Source organism: Esox lucius, chromosome 13 (genome assembly GCF_011004845.1).
Source record: "Esox lucius isolate fEsoLuc1 chromosome 13, fEsoLuc1.pri, whole genome shotgun sequence".
Lineage (NCBI taxonomy): Eukaryota > Metazoa > Chordata > Actinopteri > Esociformes > Esocidae > Esox > Esox lucius.
In genome coordinates, this window is record NC_047581.1 from 633,220 (window position 1) to 651,761 (window position 18,542).

The 18,542-nt window shown below is 40.7% G+C and overlaps 2 protein-coding genes across 5 annotated transcripts in view; one reads left to right on the forward strand and one right to left on the reverse strand.

Annotated features, from left to right (window-relative positions):
- pi4kab (phosphatidylinositol 4-kinase, catalytic, alpha b) overlaps positions 1–18,542 on the reverse strand; it is a 127,627-nt gene that overhangs the window by 87,653 nt on the left and 21,432 nt on the right. For 3 of the 4 annotated variants that reach the window (XM_010865368.4, XM_020044504.3, XM_020044507.3), the window contains exons 15-19: positions 13,952–14,047; positions 11,330–11,513; positions 11,048–11,151; positions 10,774–10,945; positions 10,424–10,474 (exon numbers count right to left, since the gene is read on the reverse strand). In XM_010865368.4, coding sequence (XP_010863670.1) covers positions 10,424–10,474; positions 10,774–10,945; positions 11,048–11,151; positions 11,330–11,513; positions 13,952–14,047 — 607 coding nt within the window. The remainder of the gene's footprint in view (positions 1–10,423; positions 10,475–10,773; positions 10,946–11,047; positions 11,152–11,329; positions 11,514–13,951; positions 14,048–18,542) is intronic. The other variant, XM_020044505.3, reaches the window with a different exon arrangement.
- Positions 1,059–9,454, forward strand: serpind1 (serpin peptidase inhibitor, clade D (heparin cofactor), member 1). The gene is made up of 7 exons (XM_010865366.3): positions 1,059–1,109; positions 1,868–2,149; positions 2,426–3,069; positions 4,491–4,639; positions 4,861–4,985; positions 8,861–9,005; positions 9,154–9,454. Exons 2-7 carry the CDS (start codon positions 1,869–1,871, stop codon positions 9,343–9,345), a joined length of 1,536 nt encoding a protein of 511 aa, XP_010863668.2. The 5' UTR covers positions 1,059–1,109; position 1,868; the 3' UTR covers positions 9,346–9,454.

Here is an 18,542-nt window from a genome sequence, read left to right on the forward strand (position 1 = left end):
TACTAATAATAACTAATATTGTAAGTCAAATGTTGTCATTTCCATGCATATTTTCTTATTAAATAATAAAATTGTGTTGTCCCATTGTATATTCACGTTTGAAAATAAAATGAAGACGTCCATCTAGCCTAGATTTTTTTTACAGAATTAAATCAAGTGAGCGTTGAAACAAGTTTTTCTACATTGGGAAGGCTTACATAATAGTTTTAGAATAAAGTATTTAAATAAGTAGTTTTTAATATAATGTGAAGTAAAGAGAGATGTCACAATGCGAAGAAAAAATTAATTGCCATTGCCTTGTGGTTGCATTTTGTGAAGAGCAGAGGCGTTACTAGGATTGTGATATAACTGGGGCTTAGCCCCAAGTCCAAACTAGTCTGCTGAGATCAACCATGGGAAAAGCCGCAAATGGGTAAAATCTAATGAGTTAAATGCGCCCCGGCCAGTATCACGCTTGGGTTCTGTGGCCACCGGATTCAACATAAATCATCCGCAATCATTCAAGGATGGAAAGCATTGGTTTCATTCTTAACAAGTTAAGTGGGCCAGTGGAAAAAACATATTTTCTGATGTTGCACACTGGGTTCAGCCAATCAGGTGACAGCAGTCTGTTTCTTACAATGGGTATAGCCAATCAGCAATCTATTGTTTACAGTGGGCTGAACAGTTTGCAACATCAGGAAATAGTATGGTGGTAGGCAGCTTTTTATTAATACAGTAAACATACATTTCCTATTTTCATTTTGGTTCTGAAAAACAAACAGCAATTTTCAATAAATTATAGGCATGTAATAATGTTAACGTAAATAAAAATAGCTAATGTTTACAGCTGTCAGTAACATAATGTTGAAGAATTGAAACATGGAGGTTGAAAATCTTTTGACATTACCTTTCTTGGTCAAATGGGAAAACATGACCAACAGACAAAAATATAGTGGATAGAAGTTAGACATTTTTGTTGAACATAGTACTTTGTGCTCACTGTTGTTTGATCTGTATTATTTGTTCAGAGGACTGGACATCAAAGTTCACTCAGGGTTTTTGCTCTACCTTCCCAGTGTTGCAAAAGACTAAACACATAAGTTCCTGACAACACAGAGAAAACACAGGTAAGCAATTTAACAGACCCAGATAGTCATAAAATACTTAGATTTACATTTAAGTAATCTAGCACAGCCATTATAAAACGTTATTTGTGCTTGGGACTGGCAAAACATGGTCTTATTCCTCTGCTTGCGTTACCCTCTTTCGTCTGCTTGGGTAAACCCCTGACCATCGTTTGTTTATGTAAAACTATGTTTATACTTTTTATTTTATTTATTTTTTATAAATGTCCTTGGCTTCTAGCAAGGATCCTTAACATTAACAATAACAAAGCAGTCAGCCCATACATGGTTTGGTAAAAAGCTGAGGGAAGGTTTTTAGAGACATATAACTAATCTCAAATATATAGAACTGAAAAGTTATATGTTCTAATAAAACAAGTGTATTCTACCTTTTTTCCATCCTGCTTTTCCAACCCATGTGGGGCAAAATGTGTCAAGTAATGCTCACTAACCTGGCAACCTCAGGTAGCTTTGCAGGTCACTGAGCTGATTAAGGGAATAAGATCAGGGCATCCCTGCTGACAATGCCTCCCAGCTCCCCTGGCAATGCTGGCCAATTTGTATCACCCATAGGGAGTCCTACCCACTTGTCTGCTTGCAGCACACTCAAGGCTCCAACCTAGATTCTGGTGCTAAAGTTGGTGTTTTACAAACATGTGCCATAAAACAAGTAACACCTGTTTTTGGTCCTTAGCCAGCGCAATCCTCTCTGGTTTGTTCTACATACAAGTGTTTGCATTGGTCTTTCATGTCTTTGTCAGCATGTGGGTCGTCACAGTCATTGCGGTGTCCATTCTCCTGGTCGCTCCCTCTCTGGCCGGGGTCAAGGACCTGGGCTCTCACTTCAGCTTTCATGACCAGAGTCCAACTCCAAAGACAGACCCACGAAGCCTGGGCCAGAGTGGGGCTCTAGACATGGAGAAAATTCCTCTGGAGTTCCACAAAGAAAACACTGTGACCAACGATCTGACCCTAGAAGGTTTTGAGGATGAAGACTACATTGACTTTGACAAAATCCTGGCCGAAGGAGGTGACGACTACAGGTGGGTGGCATACATTGTTTTCATTCTTTTACAATGGCATGCGATTTGCAGGGTTCCATAGTAGCCAAATTTGGTAGAGAATGGTGCTTTCAACACCAGGGTTGTGAATTTGATGCCATACTGGGGTTAGTTGCATTGGATAAGAGCATCTGATTAAATGAAGCTATTCAATAATTTTTAAATAAATTTACAAATGTACAACACTCACATGAAATGCTGATTGCAGGGGTTTGTGCATTTGTTCAGGACATTTTCATTACATTTCTATTATTACAGTGAGGGGGATGAAATTGATGAGATCGCAACAGCCGCTCCGGATATAGACATATTTGCCGAATCCTCAGACCCAAAAACACGCCGTGCACGAATCCTGCGCCTGTTTCATGGCCGCTCGCGCCTCCAAAGAATCAACTTGATGAATGCCCACTTTGGATTCAACCTCTACCGCAGCCTACGGAATGACGTCAACCAAACCGATAACATTCTACTGGCCCCCGTCGGAATCTCCATTGCCATGGGAATGATGTCACTGGGAGCAGGGCCTAGAACACACGATCAGCTATACCGCGTGCTGAGATTTGCAGATTTTGTCAATGCCAGCCATCACTACGACAATGCCACTGTGCACAAGCTCTTCCGGAAGCTAACACACAGACTTTTCCGAAGGAACTTTGGGTACACGCTGCGGTCTGTAAATGACCTGTATGTGAAAAAGGAGGTGATGGTGAAACCAGGTTTCCGGGCAGACACCAAGGCCTACTACTTTGCAGAGCCACAGTCAGTGGACTTCAAGGATAAGACGTTTCTGGACAAGGCCAACCAGCGCATCTCAAAGTTGACAAAAGGACTGATTAGAGAACCACTGAAGAGTGTGGATCCCAATATGGTGCTGATGCTCCTCAACTACCTCTACTTTAAAGGCAAGCCCAACACCCAACAAATAAAATGTACTTTACATTTTTCTATAGAAACTTACAGAAGTAATTAGATTTAGTGGTTTTGCATAAGGGCCCAACAACATATTTTTTACAGTTATTGGCCAAACGCTCCAACCACTAAGATCAGCAGCCCCCATCAGTTTCTTAAGACTAAACTCTGTGCTATTTCTAGTAAACACGCCCCATGTAACTTTGATTCAATTATTGGCCAAAAATCTAATCTTTAAAAGTTGTTAAAGATTACGTATTAAATTGACCTAGTCGTCAATTTACCATATGATTGAATCAAAATGTCACTTTTAACCTAACACTGATATAAACCGATCAGCCATAACATCATGACCACCTTCCTAATTATGTGTCTTTTGACACCAAACAGCTCTGACCCGTTGAGGCATGGACTCCACTAGACCTCTGAAGCTGATTCTTTAAAGTTGCGAGGTTGGGCCTCCATGGATCAGACGTTTGTCCAGCACATCCCACAGATGCTCGACTGAATTGAGATCTGGGGAATTTGGAGGCCAAGTCAACACCTGGATCTCGTTGTTGTATTCTTCAAACCATTCCTGAATCGTTTTTGCTTTGTGGCAGGGAGCACAATCCTGGTGTCATGTGTTCTCCAGGCAAGCAACACACACGCACCGGGCCATCCACGTGATGTAAAAAGAAATGTGATTCATCAGACCAGACCACCTTCTTCCATTGCTCAGTGGTCCAGTTCTAATTCTCAGGTGCCTATTGTAGGCGCTTTCAGCAGTGGACAGGGGTCAGCATGGGCACACTGACTGGTCTGCGGCTACGCAGCCCGATACACAACAAACTGCAATGCACTGACACCTTTCTATCAGTACCAGCCTTAACTTTTTCAGAAATTTGAGCTACAGTAGCTTGTCTATTGGATCGGACCACACAGGACAGCCTTTGCATCAATAAGCCTTGGCCACCCATGATCCTGTCGCCGGTTCACCGCTTTTCCTTCCTTGGATCACTTTGGTAGGTACTGACCACTGCAGTTGGAACACCCCACAAGGGCTGCAGTTTTGGAGATGCTCAAACCCAGTCGTATAGCCATCACAATTTGTCCCTTAGTCACTCAGATCCTTACGCTTGCCCATTATTCCTGCTTCTAACACATCAACTTTGAGGACAGAATGTTCCCTTGCTGCCTAATAAATCCCACCCACTGACAGGTGCCATGATAACGATATTATCAGTGTTATTCACTTCTCTTCTCAGAGGTCATAATGTTATGGCTGATCGGGAAAAACAAAAGGCTGGTTTACATTTTCATTTTATTTTAACAACAAACAACAAAATCCTTTCTTCGTGTGCTTGCTGAAAAATATCTTACTAAGCCAACTGGTATCTCACATTAACAACAAATGCACATACCACACAAACAGGTACATGGGAGCAGAAATTTCCCAAGGAAATGACTCATTACCGGAACTTCCGTGTGAATGACAAGACAAATGTTCGAGTGCCAATGATGCAGAACAAAGGTAACTACATGGCGGCTGCGGACCACGAACTGCAGTGTGACATCCTACAGGTGGGTGGAAGACATTTAGGGGAGAGGGTAAAAAAAATGTATTACATTCCCTGTAATATAGGACTACAAGGTATGTTTTTGATAATGGACAGACCATGGCCGTGAAGGGTTCAAAAGTATCTGGGAACTGGGATCGTGTTCTATGCTTTTAAGCTAGGAGTTGTCAAATCCAAGGACTACTGTAACATGTATAAATCAAAACATTGTTACTGTCATTTTAGCTGCCCTATGCGGGGAACATCAGCATGCTCATCACCCTTCCCAGGAAGATATCTGGCATGAGGAACTTGGAGCAAGAGATCTCCCCCACTGTGGTCAACAAGTGGCTTAGCAACATGAACAACAGGTGAGACCATAATATTGTTACGCCCACATGTGGCCAGCAGTACATAATGACAGTGGTAATCAAGTCAAAGCAAAGGTTAACATAGGTGACATAGTCATACAGTCTGTACTGAAACAAAGAGGTCCCAAAAGTTATTTCAAATTACATGTGTTCAATTAGGGATGTGCATTGGACAAGATTTTACTATCCTTATAGTATGTGTTATTATTCGAATAGTATTCAATTAACTGAAATATATATATTTTTTTTAACTACCAATACAACATCAGGGCACAACAATAACAATGGCTCGATGGGCCCGGCCCAGTAAAAAGTAGGGACTAATAATACTAGCAAGTAACTATCCTGATCAAGCCATTGAAAAAAATACAACTGCATTATGAACTTGACATCCTCCAGGTTATTTGTAATCTGGCACATGCACAAATAACTACTTTGCAGCATTTTACCTGCACTGTGGGCAAGTCAAGTGTTGAGCAGGGATGTGACGCATGGCTGTCTGGCATTGTTTTTCAAAAAAACATTTAAAAACTTACATGAGTCAATCAAGTGAAGATATTTTTTTTTAATCTCAATGCAAAAAGTAATATTTCAACTTGGATTGGAACTTGATGCAACTGTGCTGTCTGTTGTAAGTTCCCGGCTAGAACAGACAAATGTGGGTCTTTTTACAAAGGCACTGACAACTTTTGCAAACAGACCCTTACCAGCCATGCCAATAGCAAACAGCACCTGCTCTGCGTGACAGCGAAGTGGGGTGGCTGACAATCCATTCTCAAGAGTCGGGAGATTTGAACAGGATAAATGGGAACTTGAAAAAGGAAGGCTATTACACCATTTTGCAACGACATGCGAATGGCACTTGTTTGGAGACAATTTCCTCCTACAACAGAACAATGACCCAAAGCACAGCTCCAAACTATGCAAGAAAAATTTAGGGAATAAGCAATATGCTGGTATTCTATCTATAATGGAGTGGCCAGCATAGTACTGGATCTCAACCCTACTGAGCTGTTGAGGGAGCAGCTTGACTGTATGGTATGCAAGAAGTGCCCATCAAGCCAATCCAAATTGTGGGAGGTGCTTCAGGATGCATGGGGTGAAATCACTTCAGATTACCTCAACAAATTGACAACTACAATGCAAAAGGTCTGCAAGGCAGCAATTGCTGCAAATGGAGGATTATTTGACAAAATAAAGTTTAAAGGACATAATTAGTATTTCAATTAAAAATCATTATTTCTAACCTTGACAATGTCGACATTTTCTATTAATTTGGCTATATTTTCTATTCAAACTAATTTCATGCAGGTTTTCATGAAAAACAAGGTCATTTTTAAGTGACCTCAAACCTTTGAATAGTAGTGTATTTTTTTTAAAATCATTTTTGAAAAAAGCTGTAATGGAACAAAATGTGGAAAAAGTGAAGTGGTCTAAATACTTTCCCAATGCATTGTACGTCATAGTCAAAATGTCAAACTGGTATGCATGGCCTATATGTACAGCCTGCCCTTTACTGGCATCCTTTAATTGTGGTCATTACGATACAACAAGTATTTGATACACTGCTGATTTTGCAGGTTTTCCTACTTACAAAGCATGTAGAGGTCTGTAATTTTTATCATAGGTACACTTCAACTGTGAGAGACTGAATCTTAAACAAAAATCCAGAAAATCACATTGTATGATTTTTCAATAATTAATTTGCATTTATTGCATGACATAAGTATTTGATCACCTACCAACCATTAAGAATTCCGGCTCTCACAGACCTGTTAGTTTTTCTTTAAGAAGCCCTCCTCCACTCATTACCTGTATTAACTGCACCTGTTTGAACTCTTTACCTGTATAAAAGACACCTGTCCACACACTCAATCAAACAGACTCCAACCTCTCCACAATGGCCAAGACCAGAGAGCGGTGTAAGGACATCAGGGATAGAATTGTAGACCTGCACAAGGCTGGGATGGGCTACAGGACAATAGGCAAGCAGCTTGGTGAGAAGGCAACAACTGGCAATTAGTAGAAAATGGAAGATGTTCAAGATGACGGTCAACCTCCCTCGGTCTGGGGCTCCATGCCAGATCTCACCTCGTGGGGCATCAATGATCATGAGGAAGGTGAGGGATCAGCCCAGAACTACACGGCAGGACCCTGGTCAATTACCTAAAGAGAGCTGGGACCACAGTCTCAAAGAAAACCATTAGTAACACGCTACGCCGTCATGGATTAAAATCCTGCAGCGCATGCAAGGTCCCCCTGCTCAAGCCAGCGCATGTTCAGGCCCATCTGAAGTTTGCCAATGACCATCTGGATGATCCAGAGGAGGAATGGGAGAAGGTCATGTGGTCTGATGAGACAAAAATTTAGCTTTTTGGTATAAACTCCACTCGCTGTGTTTGGAGGAAAAAGAAGGATGAGTACAACCCCAAGAACACCATCCCAACCATGAAGCATGGAGGTGGAAACATCATTCTTTGGGGACGTTTTTCTGCAAAGGGGACAGGACGACTGCATCATATTGAGGGGAAGATGGATGGGGCCATGTATTGTGAGATCTTGGCCAACAACCTCCTTCCATCAGTAAGAGCACTGAAAATGGGTCGTGGGTGGGTCTTCCAGCATGACAACGACACGAAACACACAGCCATGGCAACTAAGGAGTGGCTCCGTAAGAAGCATCTCAAGGTCCTAGAGTGGCCTAGCCTGTTTCCAGACCTGAACCCAATAGAACATCTTTGGAGGGAGCTGAAAGTCCGTATTGCCCAGCGATAGCCCTGAAACCTGAAGGATCTGGAGATGGTCTGTATGGAGGAGTGGGCCAAAATCCCTGCTGCAGTGTGTGCAAACCTGGTCAAGAACTACAGGAAACGTATGATCTCTGTAATTGCAAACAAAGGTTTCTGTACCAAATATTAAGTTCTGCTTTTCTGATATATCAAATACTTATGTCATGCAATAAAATGCAAATTAATTACTTAAAAATCATACAATGTGATTTTCTGGATAATTTTTTTTGATTCCGTCACTCACAGTTGAAGAGTACCTATGATAAAAATTACAGACTTCTACATGCTTTGTAAGTGGGAAAACCTGCAAAATCGGCAGTCTATCAAATACTTGTTCTCCCCACTGGTGCTGTGCCGATACAATGATTTGACATAGAAATGAAATAATTTTTTCAAATATTGATACTCTGATCACATGTATCAATATCGTAACTGCACAGAGGAGTGCACTCACATCAGAACATGTTGACCAATTACTGTTTTTTGAACAAATATCTGCTCAGAAGTAATTCATATATGTAGCAGTGTTTTTCAGTAACTAGTCTACCTGTTGTTTTAATTTCTAAGAATAATTATAATACAGGAATAATGGTTGCTCAATGCAACAATAAAACATAGCTGAAGTTTTCAAAAATACTGCCCTTTAAAATTGTATTACTCTTTTATTCATTAAAATAGATTTAATTGTACACTGCTAAAGTTAAACTGTCTTGTAGGTCAATCCTTAAAATTAAATTCAAAAGTTCTATGTAACTTCAAATTGAGTAGTTTTTTTTTTTTATTAAGGGTGGCTAATGGGGATAAGCTAAAGTTTGTCCTTTAAATTATAATTACAAATTATATGGCCTAATATTATTTGAGACTTTCTATAGCACTTCAGTAAGAATCATAATTCAGTTGTGATATCATGATGAATCATGATGTTCTGAATCGTAACTGGTGTATCGCGATCTATAGCGTATCGCAAGGTACTTGCCAATATCTACCCCTAGTTATATTTTTATATTTACTGCAGTTCAGTTCTACTTTAGTCATTTGTGTTATATGGGCCTAAAATAGCATATTCTGTGTGGGTTTCTCACCCAGGACACGTGAGGTGGTGTTCCCAAGGTTTCAGTTGGAGCAGAGTTATGATCTCATAGACAACCTTAAGAAAATGGGCCTCACAGACTTGTTTGAGAAGACGGGTGACTTTACTGATATGACTTCAGAGAAGATCAGCATTAACTGGGTAAACAACCCCCAAGGGTGGCCACAATACCGCCTGGCAAACACTACAATGTTCACTGTCAGTGCTCATTGCCAATACCAGAAAGACAAAAAACTCATAAGGTAACCATTGGTTTAACTATATTGGTTCTCTCTTGTCTCTATACCAGCTGAAGCACCAGGGGACAATCACCGTTAATGAAGAGGGGACGGAGGCTGCAGCTCTGACCCAAGTGGGCTTCATGCCCCTATCATCTCAGATCCGCTTCGTCATTGACCGGCCCTTCCTCTTCCTTATCTATGAACACCGCACAGACTGCCTAATCTTCATAGGACGTGTTGTCAATCCCTCAAAGAGCTAAACTGCCACTTCAATCCAAAGTTCACCAACATTTACATAATGATTTACTCTGCCAGAATTTCACATCTACATAATGGTTTCTTAGAACTATAAGCAGTTTACGGACATGGCAAGACAGCAATACATGCTTTGGTTAGATAAGCCTGGCCTCTATTCCTTAATTGTCCTTTTTCAGCAAGTATCTATCCAAAGAAGGACGCCAAAATATTTGTCATTAAATCAATCCTGCAAAATCTACAATGGGACTCCTAACCTATTTCTGTTTGCTGACAACTACTGTTGTTTGCTCCTTGGGGTTTAAGGCCGGGTGTCTCTGTAAAGCACTTTGTGACAACTGCTGTTGTAAAAAGGGCTTCATAAATAAATTTGATTGATTGATTGATTGATGTTCCATCTCTCCTTACATCTACAGTCGAAGCAATCTGAGTAAGAAAACTAAACGTTTATTGCTGTGACCACATTAATTAAACAATGTTACAACTGCATAAGCTATACAAGAAAAACTCATTTAATTTAGCTCATGACTTGTTGGGTATTTAGTTTATTTAGAGTGATAAGCTCCTGCGTACATTAAGAAAAGCAGTGTTTTGAAATGTTGTTAAAATAATATGCAAAAGAATTGGAGACAGTTGGAAACGCTTTTGTGTTGTGCACATTAAAAGAGCTTTAAAAGCTGAACTTCCTGGACATCATAAAAGGTGAATGTGAAATATTGCTGTATAACACCATCATATTATGTTTATGTGTATCCGAGTACCCCTCACAACATATTTTCAGTAACAGAAAAAAAATCTAAAATAAAGGAATGTACAGTCAGCTTTCCAATGAAATGTAAACACAAAAACCCCAAGCTAAAAACCACAAAGACCTCTATTATAAGTAGATTCTGTCCACTAACAAGATGGAGCTCAGATCTGTTTGGGTGGGATTGTGATGGCATTAGATCCTACACACCAGACAATTTCAATAAAAGTGCTTCAGTTCAACTACTAGTTAAATAAGTGTCTGGATTGCCATTTGTTCCACTCAATAATTCAGATCAAATAGGACAATTTGCACAGACAGTACACAGTACTTACCACAGCAATGACTGGAATTAGGACTCCAAGATTTCCAGCACTGCTGGAGGCCTGGAAGACAGAATAAGATCACTTTAAGATGTGGTTCTAATTTACATAGATTCCAAAACTTTTCAGATTAATCATATGGTTCCCAAAGATGTTTCCGATCACCTGGTGTCACTGTTATCCATCTAGCATGGATTCTGACGATTGCTAGTTCATTAGGTACGGTGCACTAACTATTACTGAGTTGTTTGAGATGTCCCACCTAGCAATCTTAACATGATGGCACAAACTGGATGGCGATCAGGATTAGAGCTTCTCATAAATGACTAAAGTGTCAAACTAAACAAAGTAAATGTCTGTACCTTTAGTGCAGGGCCTTTGTCTGAGGCCCTCTCACTGGCTCTCTTGCCCTCCAGACCCAGCTGGACAAAAAGCTCCAGGAGATTAACCATCAGTTCATCAACCAACAGCTCACCCTGCTGGAGGTTGGCCGCGATATTGGCCAAGGCGTTGATCACTGCAAGGGAGCAGTGTCTGCAGAACAATTCAAAAACTAATTTCTATCCTACATATATGTAGCCCTTTGACAACCATGATTGTAGTTATATTCCTTTAAAAATGCCCTCCATTCCCCACCTGTATCCATGATCTCTGTGGTCCTTGGTGGCAGAGTACACAACTGAGCTGGCTTTCACACTGATCTCCTGGAAAAGATTCCAAACTTCCTGGTAGATGTATTGCTGTGGAGAACATCAATAAAATGTAGCTTACTCCTACACCTAAAGCAACTCCCAATTTTACTTAACAATATGTGTGTCGCCAGCAGAAACTAAACCCACTACACTCGGCATTGCTAGCTCCAAGAAATACATTGCTCAAGGGTTAAATAATGCGTTCATGCGAGTGTGGACGACTCACATTGCCTGTTATGACCATGCAGCCTAATTGGTCAATGATTAGAACGTCGAGTGGGGAGGTTGGCTGACAGAACTTCTGCTGCAGGATCTGCAGGATGGGCTCCATGACCCGGGGGGTGTCTCTCAGAGCCACTGCAATGTGACCCAGAGCCCTGATGGTGTGGTCCGGGATCAGATGGGCCTCTCTTGGGGAGAGAAACAGGGGATTTGTCAGAGTGATTTTCAGTCAAGTGCCTCTGTTGTGTCGCACATGTGAGAAGTGGGAATGTATCACCAATGGGAAGAATCAAGTTCACCGGCATACCAACTAGTAATTACTAACTGAAAATTCCAACCTTTCCCACCTGGTGACCTCTGATATCCCTTACAAGGAATAGCCTGACTAAAGGCAACAATAAAACACAATTTCAATCTAATTATGTCAATAATGTATTCAAATTCCAGGACTTGGTTACCAGTATGACAAACTAGTTTTAGTTTATGGTTGACACAGCTTTTTGGCAATGTCAACTATAAACTAAACACCCAAGTGACTAGCTAAAACGCAAAGATTATTCAGCATTTTGGCCCAGGGATTTAAACCAGCAACCTTTCAGTTACTGACCCACCTCCACTAGGATAGCTTCTGACCCAGTATTAGTGCCATCATTTATAAAAAAAAAATGGTGAAAAGGGTGATAATTATACACATTGACAATGGTTTTGCATTCAGTCTGCTGAAATAAGTAAACTAATTTTATTTCATTCAGATTTTCTTCCCCACAAATTTCAAGACGTTAAATTTGTGACTATAGCGTTACCCCAGACATTGTAGCTAAGCCATGAGCAGGATTCGAAACATAATGTTTTTTTTAAGATATATTTTCAGGCATTTGTACGGTAAATGGATACAGACTGCTGGACACCAAATGCCACCCAGTCTCATTCTTGATGGGTCAGGAAATACAGTGGAAATAAAAAGTCTACACACCCCTGTTAAAATGCCAGGTTTTTGTGATGTAAAAGAATGAGACAAAGATGAATCATTTCAGAACTTTTTCCACTTTTAATGTGACCTATAATGTGAACAATTCAATTGAAAAACAAACTGAAATCTTCGAGGGGGAAAAATGAAAAATAAAAACCTGCAGTGGTCTCTTAGTTATTTCCGGCACTGTAAGTATGTATGTTGTGGGTGCCTGTGTTTGTGTGTGTGTGTGTGTGTGTGTGTACAGTGGATATAAAAGGTCTACACACCCCTGTTAAAATGCCATGTTTTTTGTGATGTAAAATGATGAGACAAAGATAAATCTTTTTCCACTTTTAATGTAACCAATAATATGAACAATTCAATTGAAAAACAAACTGAAATCTTTGAGGGGGAAAAATTAAAACCTTACAATAACCTGGTTGCATAGGTGTACACACCCACTTATAACTGGGGATGTGGCTGTGTTCAGAATTAACCAATCACATTCATGTTAAATAGAAGTCATTACACACCTGCCATCATTTAAACTGACTCTGATTAATCAAAGTTCTGCTGTTCTAGTAGGGTTTTCCTGACATTTTCTTAGTTGCATCTCAGAGCAAAAGCCATGGTCCGCAGAGAGCTCAACCAAGGTTGAACATTTGGCCATAATTCCAAAAGGTATGTTTGGTGCAAAAACAACACTGCATTACACCCAAAGAACACCATACCCACAGTGAAGCATGGTGGTGGCAGCATCATGCTTTGGGGCTGTTTTTATTTAGCTGGAACTGGGGCCTTAGTCAGGGTGGAGGGAATTATGAACAGTTCCAAATACCAGGCAATTTTGGCACAAAACCTTCAGGCATCCGTTAGAAAGCTGAGGATGAAGAGGAAGTTCACTTTTCAGCACGTCAATGACCCAAAGCACACATCCAAATACACAAAAGCATGGCTTCACCAGAAGAAGATAAACACTTTGGAATGGCCAAGCCAGAGCCCAGACCTGAATCCAATTGAACATCTGTGGGGTGATCTGAAGAGGGCTGTGCACAGGAGATGTCCTCGCAATCTAACAGATTTGGAGTGCTAGTGCAAAGAAGAGTGGGCAAATATTGACACTTCAAGATGTGCCATGCTAATAGACTCCTACCCAAAAAGACTGAGTGCTGCAATAAAATCATAAGGTGCTTCAACAAAGTATTAGTTTAAGGATGTGCACACTTATGCTACCAGGTTATTGTGAGTTTTTTTTTTTTTTTTTTCCTTCAAAGATTTTAGTTTGTTTTTCAATTCAATTGTTCTGACATGATTTATCTTTGTCTCATTCTTTTATATCACAAGAACCTGGCATTTTAACAGGGGTGTGTAGACTTTTCATATCCACTGTATATTTAACCAAAAGTGAATCATCAATTTTATAAAAGCTGACATTTAAATCAATTGTTAACGCCAGGCCTGTGGAAATAAGGCAGAGGCATTAACAATTGTTTACTGCGTTTTAGGCAAGGCCATGCAAGGAGCCTGTGGCAATTATCAGGCAACAACAGCAGACAAAAAAATTGGCATGCCTGAGTTTTACAATTCAAACTGTGGACATCAGCAAAAAACTAAACTCTATAATTGCCAAAAACACTATAATCTAGTTTAAATGGATAAACATTTTTTTCTTACTTGTCATTTTCCTGGGATATATAGAGACGGTTGGACAGGCTTGCCAGAAAAGCCTCTACTATGACTGGGTCCATAGTTAACCCTGCCATCAGACACCTGAAGTAGAGGCAAAGAGAGACACAAAGACAGACAGAGAGGAAAAACACAAAGACAGAGATAGAGGGAAAGAGAGGGAGGGGGAGAGAGTCATGCTGGGAAACAGCTCCTGATTTCTTCTGACTCATTCTAACTTTTTGGGTTGTTATGAGCGAGATAGCAGATAAAGAAGGTATTTTAAAATATGACCAAATTACCAGGCAAATGTAGATCAAGAGGCAAAACATCTTTAGCCTCTTTAGTCAGCCGCTGTATTTGTTTACCAGTAACCGTAGCAACATGGCTATTGAGGCAGTGCGGTCTATAGATATAAAGCATAGATGGGACATATAGTTCTCTGACTTCGCCGCCATCATACCTGGGACCAGTCCAGAAAAGTCAAGCCACTTAACACTAGTCATGGTGGTATTTTGTGCAGCAGTAATTTGGTCAAGAAAATGGATGAACGATACAAAGGGAAACGTGGGAAACATTGTTCACGCATCATCAATAGTGTAGAAATGTATGATAACAGTGGTAATGCGGTCGATGTATCGGTCTTTCGTGGTGAAGTAAGAGCTGAGCCGCAAGGCAAAGCTCTCGATTTACCGGTCAATCTACGTTCCTACTCTCACCTATGGTCATGAGCTTTGGGTCATGACCGAAAGGACAAGATCCCGGATACAGGCGGCCGAAATGAGCTTTCTCCGCAGGGTGGCTGGGCGATCCCTCAGAGATAGGGTGAGAAGCTTGGTCACCCGGGAGGAGCTCAGAGTAGAGCCGCTGCTCCTCCACATCGAGAGGGGTCAGCTGAGGTGGCTTGGGCATCTGTTTCGGATGCCTCCGGAACGCCTTCCTGGGAAGGTGTTCCGGTCCCGTCCCACCGGAAGGAGACCCCGGGGAAGACCTAGGACACGTTGGAGGGACTATGTCTCCCAGCTGGCCTGGGAACGCCTCGGTGTCCCCCCGGAAGAGCTGGAGGAAGTGTCTGGGGAGAGGGAAGTCTGGGCATCTCTGCTTAGACTGCTGCCCCCGCAACCCGGCCCCAGATAGGCGGAAGATGATGGATGGATGATGGATGTATGACAACATACTTAACTTTACATACCATGTTTTTAATCAATGAACAAGTAAGCAAATCCAGCCTAACTGTAGCTGTTGAGCTACGTAACTTTACAGTATTAGAGTTCCGTTTGTTTTTTTAATTAACAATCACAGCTAGCTTGCTACAGAAAAGTATGTATTAATGTGGTACACATGTGCGAAATAACATTTAAAAAATATATGACCGTATGTAATCAGCAGATGGCGATGTTGGCCTTTGTACACAAAAAAGTAGCCTTGTAACTCCTATTTCTCTCCTTGTTACTCCTATTACTGTGCTACTATTAGCATACCAAATTCAGTGAGCTAGCTTGCTCCCTTTAGCATACAGTTATTAAAATAATGATTTCTACAATGATACAAATACGTACATGCATTATAATTTAAAATCACAGTGAATTGTTATCTTTGGAAATAAAGAAACATTTGCATGTATTTAAAGTAATATCCAGTATATTCCTACATTAGACAAAAGCCATTTTGGGGAAAACAATTTCAAATGGATATGTTTGTTAATATTCTGAAAAGTACAGTCATGTTATGCATTATGCTATGCATAACAGTGGTAATTTACATATTATTAAGGATATTTAACTTATAAGAAATGAAATGCCACTTGTACCATGTGTTTGTATTGTAGATTTTTTTAGAACAGGTCCCAGGTGAGATGGCTGTCAAAGTGTTCCATTCTGATTTATTGGGTCTCGATGAGCTAGCACCAGAGACTTTCTTCCTGCTTTTTTGAACTCTCTTCAGAAATAAAAACCTGAGATAGGAACATTTTCTTTTTAAAAAACTCCAGTGAGAAAACCTGGAACCCTTGTTTGCTGACTGTTTACTAGGGCTGAATGATTTGGGGAAAATATGTAAATGCGATTTTTCTGACAGGTATTGCAATTGTGATTTGCGATTACATCATTTATTTTTAAGTCAAGCTTCAGTTCAATATTCACTGTGAAATAGTTCAAAAACATATAATAGAGCATTACCACATACCATAATAATATGAAATGCTCTATACAGTTGTGCTCATAAGTTTGCATACCCTGGCAGAAGTTGTGACATTTTGGCATTGATTTTGAAAATATGACTGATTTTATGTCTTTAATCTAGGAATAGTGATCATACAAAGCCATTCATTATCACAGTTGTTTGGCTCGTTTTTAAAACATAATGATGACAGAAACCATCCAAATGGCCCTGAGCAAAAGTTTACATACCCTTGAATGTTTGGCCTTGTTACCGACACACACCGGTGAAAATGGCAATTAAAGGTGAATTTCTCATACCTGTGGCTTTTTAAATTGCAATTAGTGTCTATGTATAAAAAATCTATGAGATGGTTAGCTCTCATGTGGATGCACTGAGCAGGCTAGATACTGAGCCATGGGGAGCAGAAAAGAACTGTCAAAAGACTTGCGTAACAAGGTAATGAGACTTTATAAAGATTGAAACGGATATAAAAAGATATCCAAAGCTTTGCAAATGCCAGGTAGTACTGTTCAATCACTTATTAAGAAGTGGAAAATTCAGGGATCTGTACATACCAAGCCAATGTCAGGTAGACCAAGAAAGATTTCAGCCAAAACTGCCAGAAGAATTGTTCGGGAGATAAAGAAAAACCCACACGTAACCTCTGGAGACATACAGGCTGCTCTGGAAAAAGACGGTGTGATTGTTTCAAGGAGCACAATGTGACAATACTTGAACAAAAATTTGCTGCATGAATGAATGAATGCAACATGTTATTAGAAAATACTGGCAGACAAGTTGCATTCTACTGCACGAAAGCTGCACATGGGACACTTGGAGTTTCCAGTTTGACAATAACAAATATTCTGTCCCAGCCAGACATCGGCACATAATCACCCACAGTGGCACCAACTACCTCCAGGAAAAGCAGGAGAGAATTCCCACATCACCATCTCACCTCTGCTGCCCTGTAAAGACTTTCATCCCAATACCATCCAGAAAGCCAACGCTGACATCACCAGACTCTGTGCCCAACTCACAAACGTACATGATGCTCACCACCCAACCATCACTCCTGAACACCTATATGATCACTCCCACCTGAGGAAGCAATCAGTTGGATTGTTCACCAAGACCCTAAATGATGTGGCACTAGGTAGACAGACTATGTCCCTATGTCCAACCGGACAGAACACCACTCAGAGCCTCCTACCAGACAACTTCACCATCCAGAAATACTTACCATACCACTCTACCCAGAGACGGCCACCGGACCATTTAATTACCAAAGCGACATATGCTCCCTTGACACCACACCAGAGCCAGCACAACCCACAGGACCCACCCACTACCACATCACCATCCCCTCCATGGGACCCACCAGAGTGGACTGGAACCGAGGTACTACAACACACCAGCTCACCACCTCTACCAGACGACCGAGGGAGCCCAACGACCCAGACCTGGCCCACTTCCTCCTCACACAGCAACACTACAGGAATGGCGCAGCTATGCAGAGGCCCTCAGAGAACCAGAGAACTCTGTGGGAATGAGCGACATTAAACAGCTCCTCCAGTACATTTGCACAAAACTACAGTAAACACATCGACACTTACCTATCCACCCACACATTCATATAAACACCTACAGATAGTGTACACCAACACACACTCACAGAGACACACATTCTTCCACATGCACAAACACACACACACACACACACACACACACACACCCCTTCCTCCATATACAAACCCACAAACTCACATTCCCATACACATACCAAAATGTAATAAATACAATCACACAGAAACATCCACACATTCACTCACATAAACACCTACAGATTCCTACAACATGCACACGCAAACGCACATTCACAAACACACATATTATTGAAACAATCCAAAAAGATATGCTGTCTCACTCAACAACCTAGTTAGTATTAGTTCCTCACTGAAAACGTTCCTTTTCAACTTTTTGGAAAGGAAAGAAAAAGGTGCAGTGGTCTCTTAGTTTTTTCCAGCACTGTAAGTATGTATGTTGTGGGTGCATGTGTGTGTGTGTCTACAGTGAATATAAAAAGTCTACACACCCCTGTTAAAATGCCATGTTTTTTGTGTGACCTATAATATGAACAATTCAATTGAAAAACAAACTGAAATCTTTGACGGGGAAAAATTAAAACCTTACAATAACCTGGTTGCATAAGTGTGCACACCCACTTATAACTGGGGATGTGGCTGTGTTCAAAATTAACCAATACCATTCAAACTCATGTTAAATGGAAGTCATTACACAACTGCCATCATTCAAAGTGACTCTGATTAATCACAAATAAAGTTCAGCTGGTCTAGTAGGATTGTCCTGACAGTTTCTTAGTTGTATCTCAGAGCAAAAGCCATAGTCCGCAGAGAGCTTCCAAAGCATCAGAGGGATC

Excerpts from the sequence above, each read along its gene's own strand:
- serpind1 (XM_010865366.3), top strand. The coding sequence starts at position 1,869 with ATGTGGGTCGTCACAGTCATTGCGGTGTCCATTCTCCTGGTCGCTCCC. Across the intron at positions 3,070-4,490 it reads CAACTACCTCTACTTTAAAG|GTACATGGGAGCAGAAATTT; the intron begins GCAAGCCCAACA and ends CCACACAAACAG. Across the intron at positions 4,640-4,860 it reads TGCAGTGTGACATCCTACAG|CTGCCCTATGCGGGGAACAT; the intron begins GTGGGTGGAAGA and ends CTGTCATTTTAG.